The 27,374-nt window shown below is 41.4% G+C and overlaps 1 protein-coding gene across 2 annotated transcripts in view; it reads left to right on the forward strand.

The window, feature by feature from the left end:
* The first annotated feature begins 3,301 nt into the window (after positions 1 to 3,301).
* Positions 3,302 to 27,374, forward strand: part of smarcd1 (SWI/SNF related BAF chromatin remodeling complex subunit D1) — a 32,784-nt gene continuing 8,711 nt past the window's right edge. The window contains exons 1-7 of one of the 2 annotated variants that reach the window (XM_034083273.2): positions 3,302 to 3,541; positions 18,211 to 18,386; positions 23,190 to 23,232; positions 24,237 to 24,359; positions 25,217 to 25,339; positions 25,603 to 25,719; positions 25,957 to 26,058. In XM_034083273.2, coding sequence (XP_033939164.1) covers positions 3,356 to 3,541; positions 18,211 to 18,386; positions 23,190 to 23,232; positions 24,237 to 24,359; positions 25,217 to 25,339; positions 25,603 to 25,719; positions 25,957 to 26,058 — 870 coding nt within the window. In that variant the 5' untranslated portion in view covers positions 3,302 to 3,355. The remainder of the gene's footprint in view (positions 3,542 to 18,210; positions 18,387 to 23,189; positions 23,233 to 24,236; positions 24,360 to 25,216; positions 25,340 to 25,602; positions 25,720 to 25,956; positions 26,059 to 27,374) is intronic. The other variant, XM_034083275.2, reaches the window with a different exon arrangement.

The following is a 27,374-nucleotide window of genomic DNA, read 5'->3' on the forward strand; positions in this document are numbered from 1 at the left end:
TTTTGGAAATTGTTATTCTTCTGAGGTTTTATTCTTATCAGTGAATTCAGTCTTTAAAGCCTCTATTTGTTCGTTTGGTCGAGGTGAACGGGGGGGAAAGCGATGTATTTGTCAACTCCAGATACTGTGCAAATGTTCATTTTGAATCACAAGTAGCTCTCAGAAAATCTGATTAAGCTTTCTGGGCTTAGGGATTTTTTCTTATCAACATATTATCTTGTGTTTTGCTTCACACAACACTTTTTTGAATTAAGTCAGCATTAAGGGTTTAGGGGCAGGAGTCTGGCATTAAAACATGTATTACTTATCCACTGAAACCGTTCATTTGTTGCAGTTAAACCGCTGCAAGCCACAACATTGGTGTTTCTGAGCTTCATATGCTTGAAATGTAATTACAGTTTCTGCTGCTCAGTGACAAAAGAATAGATGAGAAATATCCTGCACAGCCAAAACAAGTTTTATCAAGATTGTCAGTGAGCCAGCGGCTGCACATTCTGGACGGCTCCTGGTCCTATACTGTACTGTACATCTGCTGCTGCCAGCTGCCACACTTGTATTAAAAGCAGCTTGGTGATGCATTACAGTGTGAATATTAGAGTCCAGTTAAACATGTTCTGCCTTGAAATCATGTTTGTTGCTCGGATGGCTGCACAGTCCGCTGCTACCTAAGGGTTATTCTAGGACAGGAAGTTTACTTTTGCCTCATGATTCTTTCATGCTATCTTTTACCAGGGAAACCGAACATCAACATTGTTCACCCAATGTGAGTGTGCATTCATTTTTTATTATTCAGAGGAGAAACCTCAGCTGGTATTCACACATTCATATCAAGTGCTAAAGCTCCCGGGAACCAGCTCCAACATCTGATGAAGATGTTTCCTGTTTTGAATGTCTGAAACAGGATGTTGCCCCCTGACGGTTTTATTATATTCTGTTGTACCTGCCAAGAAGACAAATTAATCAAGAAATAAAAGATGATGCTGTTCATTTCCTGTGTGCACTTGTTTGATTGTGTGAGTGACACTCTTACGACCCAGAAGATTGCAGGGTGTCAGAAAACAGGACAGCTGCCTGCCAGTGACAGAAATCCTGCAGAAGATGCTTTCTGCCTCTTGATGAGCCTCAGGCGTAAAGCAGAGCAGGTGGGGGTGTGAGGGAGATGCACCAGAGGGACTTCAGACAAACTGAAAATATTTCCAAAATGTACGGCTTTGGGAGTATTTCCTGCAGTTGTGTAGTCTTGATTCAGTTTCACCTGTTGTTAGCCAATTCCTAAATCTTGGCATCCCGCCTCCTGAAAGATGTCCACCTACAGTATTATGCACCTCATTCAGCTCCTCAATATAAAGATCAGAGATGTCTGCTCCCTCCCTGCTTTCACCTTGTTGCTTGACACTCAGCCAATCTGATGACAGTATAAGAAAAAGATGCTCCTGTACTGGAAACTATCCCAAACTGCAGGCCCTTCCTAAATGGCTTTAACACTCTCAGGCCTTTGGATGTGATGAAGCCCTGTTTTCATTCAGGGAACTTCTAATGCTTGTTGATATATTTTAATGAGACTTGTCGTGTGCATGTTTTTATCCACATCTGCCAGTTTAATCATGCATTCTGCTGTCACTGAACATGCACTCCCACTCTAAATCTTTTTCATATCAGAGGCAATTTCCATCTAATCCTATTATCACATCTTATTATCTACATCGGCAAGGAGATTAGGCTCTTGTTCTACACTTTCTTAATGTAGTGAACAACGTTTTGTCATTTCCAGTACTTTAGCTTAACACACAAGCACACACTCAGACGAATTAAATAACAATGACTGAAAACTGGTCTAGTTTTGTGCCAACATAGTGATGCACCAATGCAGTGCTGGGTTGTTTTGCACTGCATTGGCTCAAGTGGACATTTCTGAATATCCTTGAAACACTTCCCAACAATAATCTAGAGAAAATAACCAAAACATTTAGTAAAAAAAAACATTAGCTTGGGGGATTTTCTATCCAATGTTGACTGAAAACATTATTTTACCTTGCGTCAGACTACTTTATATTGCTGGATCTGTACTGTACATAAATGAATTTACGCCCCAGCTTGCTGCCAGCATGTCGGATGAGTCACGTTTCTGGTATAAATGTATCCTGTCAGATCTCTCCGTGCAATTAGGATGCTGAGCCGTTAGTCGGAGATAAGGCACGGCTCCTCTGGGCTCCACTTTACATTCTTCTCATCAAGAGGATTGATAATTACAGAGCAGTCAAGTTTCTCAGCACTGATGGACACTGTATTATATTTCAGATTTGAGTCCGCCTGATTTGTCCTTTCATTTGTTTAAAGTATGAAACCTTATTATTAAATATCCTGACTGTCAGCACGCTTGCAGAGGACACACATAATCACCTGCCATCTTACAAACACAGGATTTGAAATCCCCTCTGGTATTTGAAGAAAAATGGAGCAAATCTGACACTTTAATGTCCCATGAATGAGGATTTCGATGCACCTTGCTGCAAGAAAAAAGTCATAATGCACACCCCCTCCTCCCTTGTATGCACTCATACAAACACCCTCTGATCAAACACAAGCAGGCTATGCAAACAGATGGTAGGCCGTGTTTTGCACTGTTGTAGCTTCATGCTAATTGGAGGGAAGTGTAATGACATCAAAGTTTGAAACAAGAAAGTGTTTCAGTCAGTGGCTGACTGGATGCCAGCCACAGCAGCACTTTCAACTTGTTGTTTACCAGTTAATTTAGAAGTCGCTTCAAAGGTTCAACATCCTCTTTCCAGATGAAACAAAGGGCTGTGATGTTATGCACGCAAAGAAGGTCAACTGACACTGGTGCAGTATGGAGGTGCTAGGGGTTGTGATTTTGATCAGCTTTTCATGAAGGGAGCTGTTTTACTCATTTATGAACCCCTGCTGAGATGAAAGAAAAGACAATGGCTGGAATTTTTCCCTCAGCCTGATAATTAAAAATTCAGTGGGAGCAAATTACTTAAGTTAACAAAATACAAGCTCCAAATGTGTTTTTTTTAATATGCTCATATTGTGTGTCCTTTTGTTTTAAAGATTGACAGGTTGAATTTAAATATGTATTTTAGATATGAGATAACGTTTCTGTGTTCTATGTGAGCTCGAAATGCTGTTTTGTTTGAGTTTATGTGTAATAAATGCAGTGGAGTAAAAGATACTAGGTATGTAAAAATTATACAAAAGAACGGTATGCTACTTCTGACATCAACACGGTACCCCGGGCAACCAATAGGGGTCGCTTGGTTACCACCACCCAAAACCCCGTTCTCGCACTCGCGATAGTTCCGTGCCTCTACCGGCGGCGACATTCAGAGAGGAGATGGCGGCCAGAGGGGGATTTCAGTCGGCACCGACGGGCGGTGTTGTTGGAGCAATGGGACCCGGACCACCGGTACAGGGCGCAGGACCAGGCATGGGTCCTGGGACTCCTACTGGACGGATGGTACCGTCGTCGGCCCAGCAGAACCACATGTACCGTTCCCCGATGCCCGGGCCTGGGTACCCGGTAAGATATCACTCCATCTTTGCTTGCTGACGCGTTAGCCAGTCCGCTAGAACAAAGCCTCTTACCGCTGCTTTGTCACAGGCGGCTAGCGTTAACCACCAACACTGCTGCGGGCCACAGCTCACTGTAACACTGGCAGCCCCGCTCGAAAGTTCCCTCCGGTCAGACGCGTTTTGAACGGAGAGTTTGAGACACTATCATAGTTTGTTTGTTGTTTGAATCTGCTAACCCTCCCGCCCGCTAACGTTAAGGTTAGCTAGTTAGTCATGGTAGCCGTTTAGCTTAGCTTGCTAAAGCTAGCCTATGGCTTTTTCTTTCAGTTAGCTTGAAAACAAATCTTACAATGTTATAATTAGTTTCTAAATAGGACACGTGGAGCCTTTCATGTTAAACGTCGTACTTTAGAAAGTCCAAGTTTTTGTTGAATTATAAGTTGGTTTAATTGTGCAGAAGTTACCATGCCTGGTCCACTTTGAATGAGTTGGCTGCAGCACGGAGCTGTAGTTTGTATCTCTGCAGAGTCTCACATGTAACACAACAGGATCAAACCAGAACCAGGCTGCACACTATCTGTCTGTAGTCTGGTTCTGCATGAAAGCTGGTGTTCCATCCCGGCAACATCAGCGCCTGGCTTTGGTAAACTTAGTGTCACCTGGTTGTTAGATATAACATAACAAATCAATCCAATCAAGACACATGTGTCCTAATCAGATGGAAATTCAAAGAAATGAATGTAACCAGTAAAACTATACATATATGCGTATTGCAGTTCACAATTCCACAGTTGTTAAAATCCAAACTCAAATGTGTCACTTTTTGTAGACTCAGGTTAACATCAATCGACACATTTGTACATATAAAATACCTCATAATACTAGTCACTAACATATAACATGTTTGGAGTTTGAGCAAGATTGTTATTGTATCATTAAATACCACCTGGAGCGGTTTGCTATCTATAACTGCACAGTGTGAGAAAAAGTTTTTAGAGAGTACTTGTCCATGGACAAGTGAGTTTGGCAATTTACTTGTCCGAATACATTTTTCACTTGTCCAGAATTGACAAAAATTGGGGCCACTGGAATCTTCTTCCTCATCGTATTTTTTACATTTTCCCACAGTTTTTACAACACCGCTAACGTAAGTGAGCGGTAACATTTTACTGCATCACACATAGGGTTGGGTATCGTTTGGATTTTAACGATTCCGGTTCTGCTTTTCGATTCTGGTTATTTTCGGTTCTCGATTCCGGTTCTTTGAGAGGGTAAATCAGTCCCATGACAAACTGGGAGAAAAATATATTTATGAAAACATTAAGTCAAATCTGTATTCCTATTTACAAATCACTTCATACTGTTGAATTTCTTACGGTTATTGAATACAATTATATAAAAATAATCTCTGCATTGTTTAGTTAGTTCTAAGTGGTGCAGTTTGAGAATGTACAAAGACTCCAGCTCATTCAAAACTCTGCAGCTAGACTACTGACTAATACCAAAAGGAGGGAACACGTTAGTCCTGTCTTAGCTACTCTACACTGGCTTCCTGTAACTTTTAGAATTGATTTTAAGGTACTTCTCCTCATATACAAGGCTCTAAAAATGGACAAGGACCCAGCTACATTGCTGACTCTCTAATGAACTACACACCTGCCAGAACACTGCGATCATCAGATGCAGGTCTATTAGAGGTCACCAGAAAGAGTCATAAAAGAAGATCGGTGATGCAGCCTTTGTAAACTACGCCCCAAAACTGTGGAACATGTTACCCAACAATATTAGGGAAGCCAATACATTAGGCATTTTTAAAAGGCAGCTTAAAACCTATCTTTACCAAAGCATTTGACTGATTTTACACTATTATACTGCACTATTCTCTGTGATTGACATTGCACTATTTCTCTGTTTTATTCCCCATGTTTTTATTTTTAATTATTTTATCCCACTTTATGCTTTGCTCTTGCTGCTTGTTTTACACTGATTTTATGTCTTGTTTTTTACTGATGTAAAGCACTTTGAACTGCAATCCCCTGTATGAAAGGTGCTATACAAATAAAGTTATTATTATTATTATTATTATATTTATAGCCTATAGGCCTAGCGCTTTTCTACAACTCAAAGACACTTGCACGCTTACACATGTCCTGCAATACACATGCTGCAGCTGCCCAGCTACTCACTGTTTGTAAAAGTTAATAAATAGTATAAATAGCATTTCAATAATGTACTTTCTATACCCTGCTTCATAAACAATACTGACATCCCTGTGCTCCTCCGAGCCTGGGGGTCCGGGGATGTGAGGACAGCGCGAGGACACAGACAGGGAGGCTGCTTCACTTCATAAAGGAAATGGTGGTCAATATTAACAACACAGGAGCTAAAACGCTTAATAACCTTCATTACGTGTTAGAGAGAGAACATAAGAACGTTTGACAAAGATGAGGCTGTTAACAGGCAGCAGATCCGCTGTGTGTAGAAAGAGAGAGAGAGAGACGCTGAGCTGCAGCGATCAGCTGATACGGAGCATAGAGAGAGCTGCAGTCCGCGGGGCTCGGCCTCCTGTCCTCACAACTCTTATTAATCCCGGTACCGGACAATTGTTATTTGTTCCTACTCGGAACCGAGTTTTGCTTCCCAACCCTGCCACGGTGCTACACTTCCCGCCCCGCCCACGTCTAACTGTACAGAAAGCGGCGAGATGCATTTCCTTAGGAATCGACAAGCAGAACCGAAACTAACATTTATAAACGAACAATGGCGGACACGGACAATTTGCGAATGAGTTCTGCCTTTTGTAAACTGAATGTATCAATAATTTGTCAATAAATCGGGGCGAAAAACGTCACTTGTCCGCCGGACAAGTCAATTGAAAGATCTACTTGTCCGATATTGTAAATAACACGTCCCGGACGGTGGGACGTGTACTTTTTCGCACACTGCTGCACCACAAGTGGGTGGGCTGTAAATTGTGTAGTACAGTAGGATTTAAGGATTTTGAATGTTGTACTGGTGGACCTCAGACCCTCTAGGGCAGGGGTGCCCACACTTTTTGGGCCGGTGGGCTACTTTTGAAATGACCAGCTCACCGAGGTCTACCAACCAAAAATAAAATCCCAAATTGCAAGGAGCTGAATAACACGTGTTATGTATACATGGGATAACTACAACAACTCTATTTGGGTTCTTGAACAGAAACAAATACATAAAACTAAAATGGCATGTTAACCTCTCTATTTCTCTCTCTCTCTGTTAAGAAACACATAACAAGCAGGCTAAGAAACCACTCTCCATGTCCTGAAATCTTAAACATAAAACACAAATACAGGGCATGACATTAAGGATTTTGGGAGATGGCCCTGTGGGCCATCTAAGCTAATTTACAGATGGCCCTGAGTCCAATAGAGATGGTCCTGAAAAATGCGCGCGGACGAAATGACTCACAAAAGGTTTGGGGGACCTGCAGGTCTTAGATGCTGTCTGGTGCATTCTCTAGAATTATAAGATGAACCACCACAATATTATATTGTACAATTTCAATTTTATTCTTAATTTCACTTCTTCTTGTTTGTGTTTGCTGATTCAACGACTCAATGGCCCTCTGTCTGTCAGAGGGCCACTGACTGGGGTTGAAGATGGAACATTTTGAAGGGACACTCCCTTTCTGGAGATCTTGGAATCTTTTCTCCAGGTGCTTGATGAGCACATCTGCAAACACATACAAAATGTCAAATTATAATCCCTGTCTCTGGACCACCATAAAAAAATCATTTATATCATAACAAATGTGAAATTATATTCCTGTCTCTGGACCACCATAAAAAAAGTATCTATTAAAACATGTTATGCCCATATTTACTTATGAAGAAAATATTTACTTTTGAAGAAAAAATATTGAATATTTACTTTGAAGAAAATATTATTGGGCACCAGTGTTGGGACTAACGCGTTACAAGTAACGCGTTACTGTAACGCCGTTATTTTTGGCAGTAACTAGTACTCTAACGCATTACTTTTTAAATTCAGTAACTCGGTTACCGTTACTACATGGTGCGTTACTCCGTTACTGCGTTAGTTTTTTTTATATAGTCAACAGCCAGGTGAACAGAGATGAGAACTGTACTTAAGTACAGTACTTGAGTAAATGTACTTAGATACTTCCTGTGTCACATGCGGAGACGGGCTGTGGGCGTGTTTGTGTTGTTTACTAACAAGACTGTCATGGCGGCGGCGGAGCTCGAGTCTAGTTTCTCCACCTGGAGATATTCTCACTATTTCACTTTTGTCGAGCACAAAGAAAAGAACGTTTTAGTTAAATGTAAGTTGTGTCTTGGCGGGTCAAAGAGCCTATCTACTGCCCAAACCAGTCATTCAAATCTCTTAAAACATCTGCAAAAACAACATGCTGGGACGAAGCTAGTAGCTAAGACCACAGAGACTCAGCCGACGCCACTCCACCTGCACCTAAGCAACAGCGGCTGGATTTTAACCAAGGGACTGCTAGCCAGGGGAAAGTCGATAAAGCCATTGCACGGTATGTTGTAGAACACATGCAGGCTATTGCTACAGTGGAGTCACCCGCTTTCAGGGAGCTAGTTAGCATGATAGCATGTCCGGGCGGCATATGGGACGGAAAACTTTTTCCAACTACCTGGAGAAAGAATATACAAAAATGTAAAGCCAGCTAATATCGATGCTATCCAGATTGCATATAATGCATGTCAAGTTGATCAATAGATTGTATTATTCTCCAATGCAATAACAGTACTGAAATGAAGGCTATAAGGGCATTAATATAATGGGAGCCTTTTTTTAAAGTAACTAAAACGTTACTTTTCTAAGTAACGCATTACTTTTTGGTGTAAGTAATCAGTAAAGTAACTGAGTTACTTTTGAAATGAAGTAACTAGTAATGGTAACTAGTTACTGGTTTTCAGTAACTAGCACAACACTGTTGGGCACATACCTATCACTTTGATTCTCTTTTTTCGGGGGGGGGGCTGCAGCTCAGTCTTTCTCTTCTTTCCAGGTTGTTCACCTTGCTTTGGTGGACTAAGAAACATTGTAATACACTCTGACTTTAAATTATTTGATCATTATGTATTCAGCATCAGAATCCGTAACAAACTGAAATTCCCGCGAAAATGTGGTTGCATTCGATTCATTGTCCGGGTAGTATTCAGTTGCGCCACTTATGTGACAGACAAGAATAGTCAACTCTAATGTCTAACACTTAATGTGGAGAAAGAGATGTCCTGTATGGGTTGATTGTGCGTTGATCTGTTGGTAATGCCTCGGGGTTCCGGTGGGCATGTAAACAAATGCATAATGCTGCGCTATACTTTGTGGCCTCACCCAGTTGCATAGCGACACTTATTGTTTAGGTGTCTTTTAATAAGCAGGTAGTCTATCATTAGCTAGAACTAGCTGGATCTGATCGATATGGACATAAACGCGAGTGAAGTCTAATCTGACGGGAGAGAGAGATCACCTGCTGCTGCTGCTGACGAGTCGACACGCAGCTCTGCATAATCACATGCAGCGGTGAGCGGACAACACACACACACTTCAAGTTAGAATATCACACGTAGCTATTTTAATTACTTATCAAACTACCTAAACTAGTTATAGATGTGTTTAGTTTTACTGTCGGGTCACTCATTACTGGATCCGCGAGCTGCATGATACTGGCATAATAGATTGCCCGATCGGGCCACCAGCAGGTGAGGCTTCATTGCCCGAGCTAAATGCTAGATGGCCCCGGGCCATCCTTAATGTCGAGCCCTGCAAATATAAGTACAAGGAATACAATAAACGAGTAGAACAGTCAACTTAGACACCAGACTCAAATGGGTCATATGAACAGTCTCAAAGTTATAATGAAATATACATAGGTCCAATATAGGCATGTTTCTCTCTCTCTCTCTAATGCGGCTTTCACACCAGCGCTTTTCAGTTTCCAGCTCCGAGCGGGAGCTTTTCTGGTTCAGCTCCGGTTTCCCTTTTCAGCTCCCGCTCTGTGCACACCGCCCACTGGCGCCCCAGAGCTGCCCTTGCTGCGTCATGACGTCACCGTTTACATCGCTGATTTGCCCCCCAACGGCAGCTCACAACAACAACTGCGTCGGGTCGATGATCGTGTTGCTTTTAATCACACGAAGCCAGAATAAATTGAATAACGACTTCTCCAACCTTATACTTTTCTCCAGAGTGCCGTAGTTCATTGTTTATTAATATGTTTCTGCAGCATTTACCGACCGCTGCAGTATTGGCTGCTCTTCCACGGGAGTTTATTCTCCCGTTAGCTCCCGGTTAGCTCACACTGCAGCGGCCGCTCTAAAGTATTCACTGTCCGACTCACACAAGCAGCTGATGCATATCCCCAGTTCCCTTAGCCTAAGTGAATGTGTGTCAGTCTGAATTGACACTGTTTGGTATCACAACGCTGTTATGAAAGTTTCTCTGGTATAAAACGGGTGATGTTGGCATAGCAACCGAAGCTAAACTGACTACTTGCATCCGATAGCTGCAATAATACAACACAACACGTCTGCCTCTCTCCACAATGATCGATAACAGCGAACGGATGGTCAAAGTAAGGCACAAATAAACAGAATCACACGAAGCCTGGTTAGTGTTGCCTGACTTTATAAAGTGTGTTTATAAGCACACTGCTTGTAGGCAGGCATAACAGTCGACCCGTGGGTTTAGTTTCCTGCACGCCTCGACGTAAGAGAGACGTAAGCGACGTCACCTCTTAGCTCCAAAACTCTTGCCTCTGGACCGACAATTTTTTGGAGCTGGAAATGAAGCGGATTCCGGAGCTAAGAGCCGGCGCAGCTCCGGTGTGAACTGGAAAACCCGGCGCTTTTCAGGCTCTAGCTCCGAGCCGGAGCTGAAAAGGCGCTGGTGTGAAAGGGGCATAAGAGCCGGCTCTTTTAAGTGAACGACGGGAGCCGGCTCTCGCCCGCGAACGAGCCGTTTTTTTTGCGGAGGGATCTAGATCGGCATGAAGGCACATTATGCAATCTGCAATGTGCACATTATCCCGCTTATTACACATGGCCACATTCTCAACAAAGTAACGACATGACTCCCAATATTAATTGAAATGCTTTTATGGATTTAGAAAATGATTTTATTGATTTAAAAAATAGTTTTATGTATTGATTTAAATTGACATGCATCCGCTAAGAAAAGTAGTCCGTTGTTACTGTTTGAACTAACGTAACAAAAGCAGGAACTGCTTCTATAGTGTTTTTGAGGAGCTTTTTGATTACAGATTTGAAAACATCGTTGCTTGCACAAAGTAGCACAATTGCGGCAGCCTAGCAGCTGATCTCAGAGCACGCTCCCCTCTCCTGCAGGGGGGCGTGGTCAGCTGCAGCTCACAGAATAAGCCCCCTGCAAAAACAGCGCTGGAAAGAGCAAATGGAGCGAAATGAGGCATGGCATTTGATTTAATTATAAAAGGTATAATATGTGGTAAACTGAAGAGCCCTTTGGGAGCCGAAAGAGCCGGCTCTTCTTGGTGAGCCGAGCCAAATGATCCGGCTCACCAAGAAGAGCCGGAATTCCCATCACTACCCGGCACTTGACTGATGTTATATCGCTTTGCATTCTGGGTTAACAGACTGGAAAGCGATAGGTCGCTTTTTCTGTCAATCAAGTAAACTCCTGAATTAAGTGGCAGCGAGGACAAGGGAGGAGGGATCAAAACCTGTTTTGTCTATTTTAACGGAGCTTGATTTTTTTATTTTAATGAATGACTCGCGGTCTACCAGCATTGCCCCCGCAGGCGACCGGTCGCCCGCGGTCGACGTACCGGGCACCTCTGCTCTAGGGAAAGAAAATGTTATGCAATATAAGGTGCAAACTGAAACCCTGGGGGTGGCTACTAGGCAACCCACCTGTTGAAAAATATTGTAGATCATCACATGAAACACATTATTACATTTAATGGTCCAGCATATTGGCTAACAGTTTTCCAAAGGCAGCCCTAGTCTGTGTTGGAAATCAGAATTTATCTGACATGCCTAAATTGCCCTCACTGATTTTTGTCGTGTTATACAAACATGCTCCTACTTCATATAATTTGTAGATTTATCAATAGACCTTGGCAGATTGTAACTTCTCAATATTCTACTCTGTGTATATTTGAATGGTTTAGTAATATTGTATGGAATCATGAGTATGCCTTAAAGGATTGGCCATTTCCACTGATCATAATTCCATTGTTGAGGTATACTAAAATAGAAAAATACTGTGCAATTTTCCAAACTCACACAGTGTGAGAAAAAGTTTTTAGAGAGTACTTGTCCATGGACAAGTGAGTTTGGCAATTTACTTGTCCGAATACATTTTTCACTTGTCCAGAATGGACAAAAATTGGGGCCACTGGAATCTTCTTCTTCGTCATCGTATTTTACATTTTCCCACGGTTTTTACGATACCGCTTAACGTAAGTGAGCGGTAAGATTTTACTGCATTAAACATAGGGTTGGGTATTGTTTGGATTTTAACGATTCCGGTTCTGCTTTTCGATTCCGGTTATTTTCGGTTCTCGATTCCGGTTCTTTGAGAGGGTAAAAATCAAACTGGGAGAAAAATATATTTATGAAAACATTAAGTGAAATCTGTATTCCTATTTACAAATCACTTCATACTGTTTAATTTCTTACGGTTATTGAATACAATTATATAAAAATAATCTCTGCATTGTTTAGTTAGTTCTAAGTGGTGCAGTTTGAGAATGTACAATTGGCCCAGTGTCCTCTGATGTTACACTGCAACCTACCTGTGAGACAGAGTCCAACCACACATGTCCAACACATAGGACATAACCTAATAATAATAATAATGACACATTAGATCAGGGGTGTCAAACTCAAGGCCCGGGGACCAAATCCGGCCCGCGATTTCATTTTATGTGGCCCCACAAGAGCTTGCAAAGAATATAATATGTTTATTATATGGTTACATGCTACTTTACAGAAGCACGTTGCCCATAAACGAAATGTCCCACAATGCATCTCAAATTAGATTTTTTTTCTCAGAATTTGACTTTTTTTGTCAAAATATGCCTTTTTTCTAAAAAAAATAACTTTTTTTCAAAATGTGACATTCTTACTGAAGAGACTTGCAATTATTTGCCCTAGACTTGCTTTCAGACGTTGTTAATTATGAAGTTATAATAATAATACAATGCAGAGGCAATAATGTAATATAATACATTATTTTATATATATTCAATATTTATATATGTATTTTTGGTCTTAAAGTTACAACCGGCCCTTTGAGTGCAACCATAATACTGATGTGGCCCGTGATGAAATTGAGTTTGACCCCCCTGCAATAGGCCTAGCGCTTTTCTACAACTCAAAGATGCTTGCACGCTTACACATGTCCTGCAATACACATGCTGCAGCTGCCCAGCTGCTCACTGTTTGTAAAAAATAAATAGTATTTTCATTTCAATAATGTACTTTCTTTACCCTGCTTCATAAACAATACTGACATCCCTGTGCTCCTCCGAGTCTGGGGGTCCGGGGATGTGAGGACAGCGCGAGGACACAGACAGGGAGGCTGCTTCACTTCATAAAGGAAATGGCGGTCAATATTAACAAAACGCTTAATAACCTTCATTACGTGTTAGAGAAAGAACATAAGAAAATTTGACAAAGATGAGGCTGTTAAACGGGCAGCGGATCCGCTGTGTGTAGAGAGAGAGAGAGAGAGAGACGCTGAGCTGCACCGTGCAGCGATCAGCTGATACGGAGCATATGAGAGAGCTGCGGTCCGCGGGGCTCGGCCTCGCCTCCTGTCCTCACAACTCTTATTATTCCCGGTACCGGACAATTGTTATTTGTTCCTACTCGGAACCGAGTTTTGCTTCCCAACCCTGCCACTGTGCTACACTTCCCACCCCGCTCCGCCCCACCCCCGTCTAACTGTACAGAAAACGGCGAGATGCATTTCCTTAGGAATCTACAAGCAGAACCGAAACTAACATTTCTAATAGAAACAATGGCGGACACGTACCATTTGCGAATGAGTTCTGCCTTTTGTAAACTGAATGTATCAATAATTTGTCAATAAATCAGGCCGAAAAACGTCACTTGTCCGCCGGACAAGTCAATTGAATGATCTACTTGTCCGATATTGTAAATAACACGTCCCGGACGGTGGGACGTGTACTTTTTCGCACACTGTCACATTGGTTTCGCATACAGCATCTCTGTAAAGTATGTGTATTCAGCAGTATTCACTTTCTCCACTAAACGGCTCGCTGCAGCTCTTGCCCCCCTCCCTGTGAGCACAGTGTGCTCCGATTGGTCGGGACGTTGTGAATCGCCCTGAGCTCCGTGGAGGTGTGATTTCCTTGTTTAGCGATACACAGCGAAACACAGCCAAACTCATCCTGAGCACACACAAAGTCACAGCCGAAATAAAAACTAAGTGTGGCTTGATATTGAGTAAGAAAAAGGTTGATAAACGCTGTGAGAATGGGTCTGCAGAGAGAATTTCACCGCGATCCCAATTGTCTGTTATCAGCCTGCAGCCAGGGAGGAGAAATCAGCAGAGCTGCATGCACCGAGTGTGTGAGGAAGTCCGTGGATTGGTCAATCTGGACCAATCAGCGGGGGCTTAACGTAACAGCTCAGCGGACGCAACGTAACGGCTCCACGGATTGGCCCATTTGGTTCCGGGTACCGCATGACCGTATCGCGTCATAGTTCTGGGCGTGGCTACTGGGTGCTTCTACAACACAGCACCAAGGAAGTAAAAAATGGACAATGACGTTTCACCAACGAGGCGTTTTGGGGAGGTATTTTCTGTGTTAGAGTTTTACTCGCTACAGGGTGTACTTTGAGGGTTTTGACTCTGCACACCGCTTACATGCATAAACCCTTCATAACACACAAGGGGACGGGTAATAACCGGAAAAGCATGACATGTCTTCTTTAAGCCAGCGCTTTTCAAAGTCTGAGGCGCGCCAGAGAGCTTATGGGGAGGCTCGGTTCACTGACGGCTGGCATCGCCCTTTATTTCAATTTTAATAATAGGGTGTCCGCGGGGTCTTAAAAAGTATTAAAAGTTGATAAATCAATTTAGCAAAAATTAAGGCTATTAAAAAGTATTAAACGGAATTTTCTAAGGTATTAAATTTTGTAGCTTGTTTTCAATAAGTATATAAATTGTCCAAAGAGGTTGTATTCTACAGTGTGCCTGAATGTAATCATTGCGTAGGTATGTAGTGTGATTCTGTGTGTAGTTTATTTATGGCATCCCGTTGGATTTGACGTCATATGAACAGGACATCGCACGCTCACTGCTTGATAGCGCACGAAGGTCCGTTTACGCCGGTTGTTAAACAACATCGTTATGGGGAAATGCAAGATTGCTTCCAAATGGTTGGAAGATAAGGAGGAAGGACAATCAATACCGTATATAGTCAATGTGAGGTAAAGTGTGTCACCAATGTAACTGGTTAAAACTCCAAGTGGCGATGAGGTCTTAACATTTATGGAAAGGGTCTTAAAAGGTCTTTCATTTCACTTCAGGTGCATATACCCCTGCATAATACTTACTTTGATACCGGTCAAGGCTGCAGCCAGAGGATGATCTGCGTTTATTCCCGTCTACATTGCATCATCCGCCTGTGCGCATCAAAGACGCAGACTCATCGTTCCCACTAAAGTAGGGGTGAGTGTAATAAGGAGGCAAAGTTGATGTTCAGTGTGTTGCCGGGAGCATATACAGGGTGTCCGCGGGGTCTTAAAAAGTATTAAAAGTTGATAAATCAATTTAGCGAAAATTAAGGCTATTAAAAAGTATTAAACGGCATTTTCCAAGGTATTAAGAAGGTCCACAGCAACGACAACATGAAACACCCTTTAATTTACTGAAACAACATGTCGGGAAACCCCCTCAAGTTGGCCCCATGCATAGCGTGCCATAAAATGCTGCTTCTTATTTTAAGTTTCGTTGCCTTGCTACGTTCTGTGGGGGGGGGGGGTTATCTGCTGGTGGACTACCTGAGAGAGATACAGCAGGAGAACACGCCGTCCACCGCGGAGAATAAACAGAAGGGCAACCATGCTCCGGGGTCTTCTTCGCTGCTTTTGGTGTATTTTGTGGCGGCAGCAGCGCCACTTACAGGCCTGGCATATGTACTACAGCGTGTCCAGCATTTCCAGCGGTCTAGTGTGAACGGACACTTTAATGAATCGAATGCGCTTGAACGGAAGACTTTTTTGCGTTTGCGTATATGTTTTACTGTATGCGTCCTCGTGGGGCCGGGGTCTAAGCCAAACTATATCCGGTCACAGAGATCTGCTATTTTAAAGTAAGGTCAACACATATCGACCCTAAATATAGTCTATATTAAGAACGAGAAAAGTCTTAACATATATATTGTTTTTTGTAAACGTATGACAAATGTGTGAGGGTGATGACGTCAGAGCATCGTCCTATGTGCCGGGCTTAGCCCCGGACAGCCCCAGCCCAATGTAACCCCTGGGTATTTGTGAGGGAGCTCCTATATGGCATTACCCCGCTGAAGCTCACCAAAGTTTAATATATTTCGTAGTTCAAAGTTTTGTCAATTGTTTTGTTTATTGGTCAAATACTGGTTTCTACTGGTTTCTGATGGTTTTACTGGAGTGAAAGAGCACAGAGTACAGAAGCAACAAAGCAGCATACTGCATTAAACCTGACCCACAGAGAGGTTGAAGGTCATGTGGAGAGGAGGCTTCAGTAGTCTGTCTGCACTCTGTTTAGTTGTGCTATCTTACAATCAATATAGTAAATGTGAGGTAAAGTGTGTCGCCAATGTAATCGGTTAGAACTCGAAGTTGCGATGAAGTCTTAAAATGTATGGAAAGGGTCTTAAAAAAGGTCTTAAAAGGTATTAAATTTGACTTCAGGATTCCTGCATATACCCTGATATAAGGATTTATCCACGATGTTGAAAATATTAAAAAAAGAAGTTTAAAAACTCAAAGGTAAAAAGGTTTTTAAAAGTTTTTGTTTAATGTTTTAAGGGGGTGACGCTACTCAGCCCATCAAATCGGTGCAGTCAGTGAGTCAGCACGACAGATTCAAACACAGACGAGAGAAGTAGAGGGAAACACTCGGAGTCATTTCAAATGGCGTGCTCAAAAAAGAGAAAGGTAGTCAGCGAAAACAGAGCATTTAATGACATTTTATCTTACTGGACCTCTTTGAAATGCAATTGAATTATAGCAACAATAATAATAGCAATAATAATTGGGAGGGGGGTTGCGGCTGTTCTTATGTTCTCTGAGGGGAGGCTCACCTTCCCACACTTTGAAAACCCCTGCCTTATGATATTTCTTTAAAACACACCTTTGTATTTCAAATCTCGTTTTGAACAATGAGACATTATTAATTTGTCCACAGCAGTTAAAGAGTTTGCTGCTTAGCTACAGGGAACTTGAAAATGTTTTCAGTGAAAGGAGATTACATCTATTTTTCTCTGCGTCCTTGGCGGCTTTCACTCACACAAGCCGCCTTTCACAACCTAGTCGAATAGTTTTCATACTCTGAATGCTGCAGAACTCAAATTGTTCTCAGGTAAACCAAGGCTACACCGATGTATAGTGTAAAAAGCACTAAATGGTCGGCATGCAACCCCTATCTGCCCACACGGTGTGAAAAAGGCAGAGCGCATTCACCTAGCTTGTATTGTTGACAAGTCAATGTCCGTCACTCTGCCACCTCCACCATATACTGAGTGCGTTTTGCCTTCATCTCACTCATTAGTTGGACTGACTGCTGGAGGGAACGCTGCAATCATGCAGTCTAATACAAGAAGTCGCCTTTTTGAGTTATTAGTGCTTGGCTTGGTGAGTTTGGAAGAGTTTGTTCTGCGAGAAGGAGCTGGCATGCTAATTGTTGTTCCCTCTTTTTGTAGGACCAACGTAAGGGGATTTCATAACTAGGAAAAAATGTTGTTTTTTTATGGTGCAGAGCTGTTGATTACGAGTATGCTATGTTGTTTTCTTGTACTTGAAAATGTGATGTACAACATTGGTTTGGATTAATTATTAAAACCACACATGATGTGCTCTTAATTAGTGGACTGCCCTTTCCACATTTTAATATATCATAGCAAATGGGGCTGAAATCATCAGAGGCAACACAAAGAATCTGTTACAATAATTAGCTCACAATATAATATTATAACCATTTTTGAGTAATGTAATAGCATCGTTTCCCATTTCCAAAATGTATCTGGATATCGTCATTAAATCGGAACAGGTGTGTTCTGAAGTCAACTTAACATAAAATCATAACTTTAACAACCAGCCAATATCACAATAGTTGTGGATTTATTACTCCACATCGGCTTGAACTAAAACTGGAAATCTGAGTGTGCGAGTGCTACACTAGTGTATTTTACTAGAACGCTTACAAAAGATCATCTAGGGTATGTTGGTGTATAGATCGGGTTCCTGTAGCCTGAATAAACCTCGGAAAGAAATAAGATGATTTGACATCGGCAAAAAATTCAAGAAAGTCGGCTTTATTGTCAATCTTTCTGTTTGTGTGAATTAATGCAGGTATTGAATTATCTCTTAACACCAGACTTTTTTCAGAAGTTTTTTTGAGCAAAAGACAATAATTGTTCCTGTATTTTCTATGCAGAGACCGGGCATGCCCCCATCCAATCGCATGACCCCACAGGGGCCGGCCATGGGGCCCCCAGGATACGGCAACAGCCCTGTGTCTCGCCCCGTGATGCCCGGCGTGATGGACCCCTCCCGCAAGAGGCCCGCGCCCCAACAGATCCAGCAGGTTCAGCAGCAGAACCGCAACCAGCAGTAAGTGCCCCCCCCCCCCCTCATATGGAAGATCAATATTCAGAGCTAGCCTTTAATTATGGGCAGTGTTGTATTAACAGTCACCTGTAGTAGAGGCATTGGGATTTCAGCTTGTGGAGGAAATGTTGTTTTTATTGTGATCTATAGTTTTTCACGCCCTGCAGTTTTTCACCATCCTCCCGGAACCGTCCCGAAATAAAATCTAAGCCGCCCCGAAACGAATGTGGACCGTCCCGAATTTAAAATGTCAGTTTTTCTACATTATCATTAGTTAAAATCATTCAAAGTGACCTTTAACATAAATAAAACATCATACAAATCATTAGATGATAATTCATCAACCTTTTTATTTGAGTAAATCATTCAATCACATAAACAAAGGCCAAATATATTTAAACAAACACACAAATGAGAAAATTACTCTAATATTGAATCCAATCAAGTCAGTGTGAGAAAGTTTTTAGAGAGTACTTGTCCATGGACAAGTGAGTTTGGCAATTTACTTGTCCGAATACATTTTTCACTTTCACTCAGATTTTACTGCATCACACATAGGGTTGGGTATCGTTTGGATTTTAACGATTCCGGTTCTGCTTTTCGATTCCGGTTATTTTCGGTTCTCGATTCCGGTTCTTTGAGAGGGTAAAAATCAAACTGGGAGAAAAATATATTTATGAAAACATTAAGTCAAATCTGTATTCCTATTTACAAATCACTTCATACTGTTGCATTTCTTACGGTTATTGAATACAATTATATACAAATAATCTATGTATTGTTTAGTTAGTTCTAAGTGGTGCAGTTTGAAAATGTACAATTGGCCCAGTGTCCTCTGATGTTACACTGCAACCTGCCTGTGAGACAGAGTCCAACCACACATGTCCAACACATAGGACATAACCTAATAATAATAATACATTATATTTATAGCGTATAGCCTATAGTGCTTTTCTACAACTCAAAGACGCTTACACATGTCCTGCAATACCCATGCTGCAGCTGCTCACTGTTTGTAAAAGTAAATAAATAGTATTTTCATTTCAATAATGTACTTTCTTTACCCTGCTTCATAAACAATACTGACATCCCTGTGCTCCTCTGAGTCTGGGGGTCCGAGGATGTGAGGACAGCGCGAGGACACAGACAGGGAGGCTGCTTCACTTCATAAAGGAAATGGTGGTCAATATTAACAACACAGGAGCTAAAATGCTAAATAACCTTCATTACGTGTTAGAGAAAGAACATAAGAAAGTTTGACAAAGATGAGGCTGTTAAACGGGCAGCGGATCCGCTGTGTGTAGAAAGAGAGAGAGAGAGAGACGCTGAGCTGCACCGTGCAGCGATCAGCTGATACGAAGCATATGAGAGAGCTGCAGTCCGCGGGGCTCGGCCTCGCCTCCTGTCCTCACAACTATTATTAATCCCGGTAGCGGACAATTGTTATTTGTTCTTACTCGGAACCGGGTTTTGCTTCCCAACCCTGCCACTGTGCTACACGTCCCGCCCCGTCTAACTGTACAGAAAGCGGCGAGATGCATTTCCTTATGAATCGACAAGCAGAACCGAAACTAACATTTCTAAACGAACAATGTCGGACACGGACAATTTGCGAATTTCTGCCTTTTGTAAACTGAATGTATCAATAATTTGTCAATAAATCGGGGCGAAAAACGTCACTTGTCCATCGGACAAGTCAATTGAAAGATCTACTTGTCCGATATTGTAAATAACATGTCCCGGGCGGTGGGACGTGTACTTTTTCGCACACTGCAAGTCCCATCCAATTAACAAAAAAATCCAACACTGTCCTGAAGACAGAACCCAGAGTAACCACTAACCAGGATGACTGTCTGAAACACAGTCAGGAGACCTTTACAAACTGCTGAGAGCGCGTTCACTTCTAAGACACGAGTGGATCGGACTTTAATTACATTTGTCTCGAGTGTTTCGTCAACATAATGTGTTGCTTAAAATAATACTTCTGCATACAGTCTTTGACACTGTGAGTGTTGCACGGCCAGATACGGCTCAGCTGACTCAGATAAGGAGATATATGATATATTATGATATTATATGATCGATGATCTGATTGATGATGTAATATGAATGATAAGTGCGACACGTCGGCGTCTTCTCTGCATATTTCCTTTTTCCTGTAATATGACTTGAGAGATTTAAACTCCGCACACTGAGTTGATCTCTTTGCTATAGACGCCGGAGGCGGGCAGCGTCGGGTAAAAGAAGTTTAGCCTTCTCAAACCTGAGCGTCACGCGCCGCCTATGGGGGATGTGCTGGTGACTTATCCGACCGGCCCACTTCCGCCACTGCACCCAGCCCACGTAAACTGTCAACGGGGGGAGCCTCGCTGCGGGGAAACGGTGGACCTAGTGTCCTGATCGGAGTGGGAATAATAATAATCCGTGCATTTTATCCATTAATTTCCCCAACATTGTGGTAAAACAACCACACGTTTAATCCATGTTGGTGTACTACAACTACAAAAAGCATTGGTTTGTTTTCTCATCAGGAAATGCAGACCAGCACAAACAAACTCACATTCTCACGATCATTTAATGTATCATATGTCGCCGAATTTACATGAAAGCACTAATAAATGTAGTTTCATCCACTTGAGTTTACAACTACAAAAATAATCGATTTGTTTTTATATCACATCCTACGGGAGGAAATTCAGCAGCTCTCACTACTGATTTTTAATCCTAATGTAATCATCATCTTCACCACGATCATTTATGTTTATGTCGCCGAATTGACATGAAAGCACTGACGAATATGAACATACTGTAGTCAACTTCATTAAAACGTTATTAACGTGCCTAAACTCAGTAATTCACCATTTCTACGCATGACAACACACTTTGTCCGTGTTTGGCTCTCTCGCCGAACAGTGAAGCGTTCCCGCATTGACGTCACTTCCGTCTTCCCCCAAAACTTCAAAATGAGTCAATGGAATTTCCCCGCGATGTTCGAAATTATTGATATTTAACGGAACGGTATCGCTTTTTCTTTTTTAAACTGACGGTTCGAGATTACTAGTAGCCCAATATTTCATTGCACAACAGTTGTTGGGATGCTGTCACAGGCTCTTTAACGTTACGACTGTCTTTAATAATTCCGGCCCGGGGTCCATTTAATACCGGGGCTCGGTACCCATCCCTACATGGGGAGAGGCGCAGCATATTGCTAAGGACTAAATACGATGGAGAGTTCTCATCTCAGCCTTATTACCCATAGGGGATGAAGAGGAGTAAGTAAATAAAGAGGCCGGCGCTCCAGTGTCTGGTTCTGCTGTGCGTTTTTGTGATGTAACGGTAAAACATTTCAGAATTCCTCCACGGGATGCCATTGTACATCACTCAACCTGCAAAATACACACACTCACTCAGTACATAGCTAGACCCGCACATTTTTCAGGCACAGCCAGCTGGGCGGCTGGCTGATAGCCAGCGGCACAAATGTTTTGTGCGTGTGTTTATGTTGACATGGAGGTTTAATAACTGTGTGCTACACAAAACGTGCAGTCGGTTTCATTTTCATCGCCGTTTGTAGTAGAGTTAGCAGGGTATTTTTATTTTAACTCTCGTCCCAAAATTTATTTTTATCCTCCCCGACACTATTTTTTTTCGCCTGCGGGACGTCCTTAAGCTCGAGCCCTGCCTGCAGCTACACACTGCCTCAGATTACTGCTGCGGTCTACTCCTTCCTGTTTCCTATTGTTGTTCAATTACTGTCATTCCTTACCTTGGTTGAAAAAAATGTACTTTTTAACCTTTTCGTAATGGAAAAAGCTAGTTTACTAAAGAAATGCTTTTAGTTTCCGCACTATTACTGATAGAAGCAAACTGAAAATACTTTGGGGCTTTATACTGTGGGAACTAACAGAGGATTACATTGCTATTGATCAAGTCTGTTTTCTTATACAAACTGGATTCATGGAACACCAGTTTTGAGTTGAAACGATTGATCAAAGAGTGAAACAACAGAAATGCAATTATAAACTTTTAATACATTTTTGATTGGGTAGAAAAGGGCAAACATCTCCTTACTTCAGATTCTCAAAAGTGAGGATTTGTTGCTTTGTATCTGCTTTGTAGTATTGGACTATATATATATAATTTGGGTCATATCCTTTTTTCTTTTCTTTTTTAAACAAGCTGTTTTAAATCCATACTGCATGTTACACTTTTGAAAATGTTGCCAGACCTTTACGCTTACAGCCCTGTCCGCGGGGTCTTAAAAAGTATTAAAAGTTGATAAATCAATTTAGCAAAAATTAAGGCTATTAAAAAGTATTAAACGGCATTTTCCAAGGTATTAAGAAGGTCCACAGCAACGACAACATGAAACACCCTTTAATTTACTGAAACAACATGTCGGGAAACCCCCTCAAGGTGGCCCCATGCATAGCGTGCCATAAAATGAGGTCTTAAAATGTATGGAAAGGGTCTTAAAAGGTATTACATTTGACTTCAGGATTCCTGCATATACCCTGTCTTAACAATTGTAGATTAATTGAGAAAAAAGTATAAATGAAATGTATGTAACAGACAGAAAATACAAAAAATGTATAATAAGCATGAAATACACAAAATAATTGTTTTCATATATGACATTTGACCCTGCGACTATGATTATAATAACTGGCTAACATTGCTACGTTTGTATTTGGAGCGCTGGTCACTGTGCCCTGTTAGATTGAGGACTGAATCATTGTGATTATGTTAATGCCGTGTTGCTCTGTCTCGCACTGGCACTCATCTTGTTTCTATGTGTTTTTACAGCACAAAGAAGAAGAAGATGGCTGATAAAATTCTACCTCAGAGGGTGAGCATTAATCAAACGGCAGTCCCTGGCAATCCATTAATTCCTGCCTTCGTGGTGTTTCAGAGATAACATTTGCTTTTCAATTTTTGTTGAAGTGGCTCGAAATAAAGGACTGTTGGTGTTTTTTTAAGGCCCTTTTTAGAGAACTACAATTCAGAGAGGACCAACTGTATGCATGGGATTACTCATTCCACATCTGAGGCTTTTCCCCATGTGATGGCTTCCAAGATGGATTAGAATAAAACATCCTTATGTTCATTTAGGATTAGTTTCTTGTACTTCCCTCTAACATTTTAATTCTATAAGCCCATATTACCTTTCTGGTTGTTGATGTAAGCAATATGTTTTTATTGTATAGAAATGACTATAGGTTATATTATATTAAGCATATTCTTTTTTTTTTAATGTTTTTTACCCAAATGATTATTGAATTGAAACTGCAAGCTCTCCAATTCATGAATTATGGCTTAATAAATATATGTATCCTTATCAACCCGATACTTGATATAGTCACTTCATTATACATATTTATACAACTACATATTTAAGTGTATTCATCTTTGTGTTTTCATTTTAGTTACAGAGCAACTGCAGTTGTTTCTGCATAGTATTGTTCCCAATACAAACATTTTGAATATCTTCAGAGTTGTAAAGTCCACAAGTCAAAGTGTGTTATTAAGACAATTGTATTATTTCATCTTACAAAATATTGTGCTTCAGAAAAGAAATGTTGTTGCATTTAACCTTTCACAAAACATGTCACTGTGCTGAACTTTCCTCACAAAGGGAGGCAGGCATGTGTAGTAACAAGGAGGTCTAACAGCAGCATGAATAACGTTTTTTATAACCACAATAACAAAATCCTCAATATTACCTTTGCATATCAAAATCAGAAATAGTTCTGAAAAAGCACTTTGTGGAGATGGAACATGAATTGACAGTATGTTCCTCTGAGAGTGCTGCGTTGTTTGATGTTGCTCACCAGTACCTGTGTTGTGTCCCAGATCAGGGAACTGGTCCCCGAGTCTCAGGCTTACATGGATCTGCTGGCTTTCGAGAGGAAGCTGGATCAGACCATCATGCGCAAGAGGCTGGACATTCAGGAAGCCCTGAAGAGGCCCATAAAGGTACCATTCAATTCAAGTTCTTTACTCCTGAAGTCCTCAAATCACTCCGGTTCAGACCTCAAATTAATTTCAAAGCCATTCCAAAGCCCAGAGGACTCCACCCATCACTATAAGTGGACATTTATAAGTAATAATTCAATAAAGGCTTGTAAAAATGTCTACAGCTCTGAGTCCACGGGTTGACATGAAATGAAGATTGTTGGTTTAACACGCTTTTTACGAGGCAGCAGTCAAGAGGGTGATGATATATAGGGAGGTGCCTGGTAGATATGTACTTTGTATATTAGTTCAAAGTAGTGATTTTACAATACCAGAAATGAAATAGGCAATATTGCAAGCAGTGGAATTTTCAGTACCCACTTTGAACCAGGGTAAAAAACTAAAAGAAAACAATAAATCCTGTGAAGTCTACTCCAACATACACTCCTTTTTATATATTCTGTTTTTGTTAGGATGTTAATCAGGTCATAATTCCATCTCTATTATGTAGTTTATATATTACTGTGATAACATCTACTTGACAGTTCTCAACAAAAGTACATCTAACAAGATTCCATGTGTTAGTTCTGAGTCCTATGTAACCTAGTGAACCTGTGGTAAAGTATAAAGTACCATCATATTTACAAAATGATGGCATTAATTGGTACAGAAAAATCAGTTCTTGTGACATCAATGGATGAAATTTGTCAACGAAAGGTGTCTGGCGTTGAGCTTCAAAACATTGATCCTAATTGAATCTGCAGGCTGTCACAGCTGGGAAACTTTCTTTTCCCCTTGAGTCAGATGTACCTAATCAAATGAATCGGAACTATACTTGTGATATACTTATGAGTCTGCACATCAATGTTTTTTCCCAGCAAAAGAGAAAACTTCGGATCTTCATATCCAACACCTTCAACCCAGCAAAGCCTGATGCAGAGGATGGAGAGGGCACAGTTGCATCATGGGAGCTGCGTGTTGAGGGGCGTCTGCTGGAAGATGTAAGCTTTGTGAACGAAATATATTGCTGTGAAGTTTTTCTGTGCGTAAAATATTTCACTAATTATAGCCCAACACTTACAAATGTATTCCAGAAAACTGCTTTTGAACTAACCACATCTTAAATGTCTTAGTTGAATAACATTAGGCTTACACCATGAAGGACTTAAGATTTGATTTTCTTTTAAAACATTAACGTGTTTTCTATACAGATTTGGTGTTGCCTTGATTAATGTTTCCAATAACGGTAACGTTTGCTCTGCAGTCGGCTGTGTCCAAGTATGAGGCCACCAAGCAGAAGAGGAAGTTCTCCTCTTTCTTCAAGTCTCTGGTGATCGAGCTGGACAAAGACCTGTACGGCCCAGACAATCACCTGGTGGAGGTAAGATTATGTGTTATGCATCTCTATAAACACATCTGCCAATAGTCACCCACAATTCTCTTCAGGGACTATATATTGTAGTGGATGATGGATTTAGTTTGTCTTTTTGTAAAGTCCCCATTTTCCATCATTGTAATGGAAGTGAAAAGGTGTTTGTTGGTTGGTTGAGTGACAATTGAAAAGTTGCTCTATATAATGTTTCTCGGGTTATCATTATATACTATTATGTGATTGTAGTGGCACAGGACTGCCACCACCCAGGAGACTGATGGTTTCCAGGTGAAGAGACCCGGTGATGTGGGGGTCCGCTGCACCGTCCTGCTGATGCTGGACTACCAGGTAAACACTGCTCAGGGGTGGTCTTGTGGTTTGCTAATGTTGCCTCTTTTGCTCTTTAACCTGTTAGCCCCATGCCCCCGCAGGCTTTTTTTTTTACAAAACTGTGTCTCAGGGCTTCTTAACATTTATGAAACTTTTAATGTTCCATACTCACTTAACGAGAATAAACTCAGCTAACTGACGATGCGAACCATTTTTACCGAAACAAAACACAACTCTCACAAGAAGCGTCTAAATGAGCCCTGAGCGGAAAAAATGCTATCGCACTTAGCACAGAACTCACAGCTTAAATACCCTTATTACTTATCGTATCTGCAAAAACAAGATATCGATTAGCAAGCTCAGATTCCAGAAATATTAGTATCATCACTGAGCGATCAGAACTCGCGACAGGGAAAGCAAACACAGACATCACAACACATAGCTTCACGGAGGAAGCTTCTTACCTTAGCTGTTGTTCTGATCAAAAGTCGTGTTCAATGGCATCAAGACGATAAAAACGCTCCTGAAGGTTAATCCAATGTGTCTGTGTCACTTTGAAATGATTACTGATAATCCATTTTCATATTTACTAGTTTGAGCCTAGGTTTCAGTTTTCAGAGCATAACATAGCTTTCGACTAACGGTTCAAAAGAGATGTCAATCACCAAAATCGACCAATGGTTTCCAGAGAAACGGCAAATAACCCCAAAGGTGTTTTTTTTGTTTTGTGCTAAATCTCTCTAAAAGGTCAAATGTCACTTGTTTTGCATCAATCTTGATACAGGGTACAGTGTGTCCCATACATTGATTTATTTGTGCTAGTGGAGTGTGAACGTTGTGATCAGCTGTTTTAGCGCAGTTCTCCAGTGAAGGGGGGGGGAGTCTCCCTCCGCAGCCGGTTGGCGTAGTTTTTTGGCACAATTCCGTTGTACAGACCGACGTTAACAGCAGCCCTGTCTGTGCACACGAAGACCGACTCTGTCGTCCGGTGATCTAACCGCCTTCTGGAAAAGTACGTCGGTACGCAAATGCGCTTTGTGACACAAGTGCTGGTACGCATTTCAGATTACGCACATAACCTGCGTACCAGTTATGTGCACCCCTGTATTACAGCAAAAGTATTCTCCGTCAGGACTTCCTGCAACAACACCACGCCGTTATCTTGATTCTGATTGGCCAGAAGACATTATCAAAGATGTTCCATTGAGAAGACTTTCACTACGTGACAAAAGTTTTCAAAACCGTTTCTGGTCTTCAGTATTTCCAGACAAGTGGCTACTAAAATCAATCTTACTAACTGCCGTCTGTGCAATTCTCGGCGCGAGTTGGCGAAC

Source organism: Pseudochaenichthys georgianus, chromosome 5 (assembly GCF_902827115.2).
Source record: "Pseudochaenichthys georgianus chromosome 5, fPseGeo1.2, whole genome shotgun sequence".
NCBI classification, from domain to species: Eukaryota; Metazoa; Chordata; class Actinopteri; order Perciformes; family Channichthyidae; genus Pseudochaenichthys; species Pseudochaenichthys georgianus.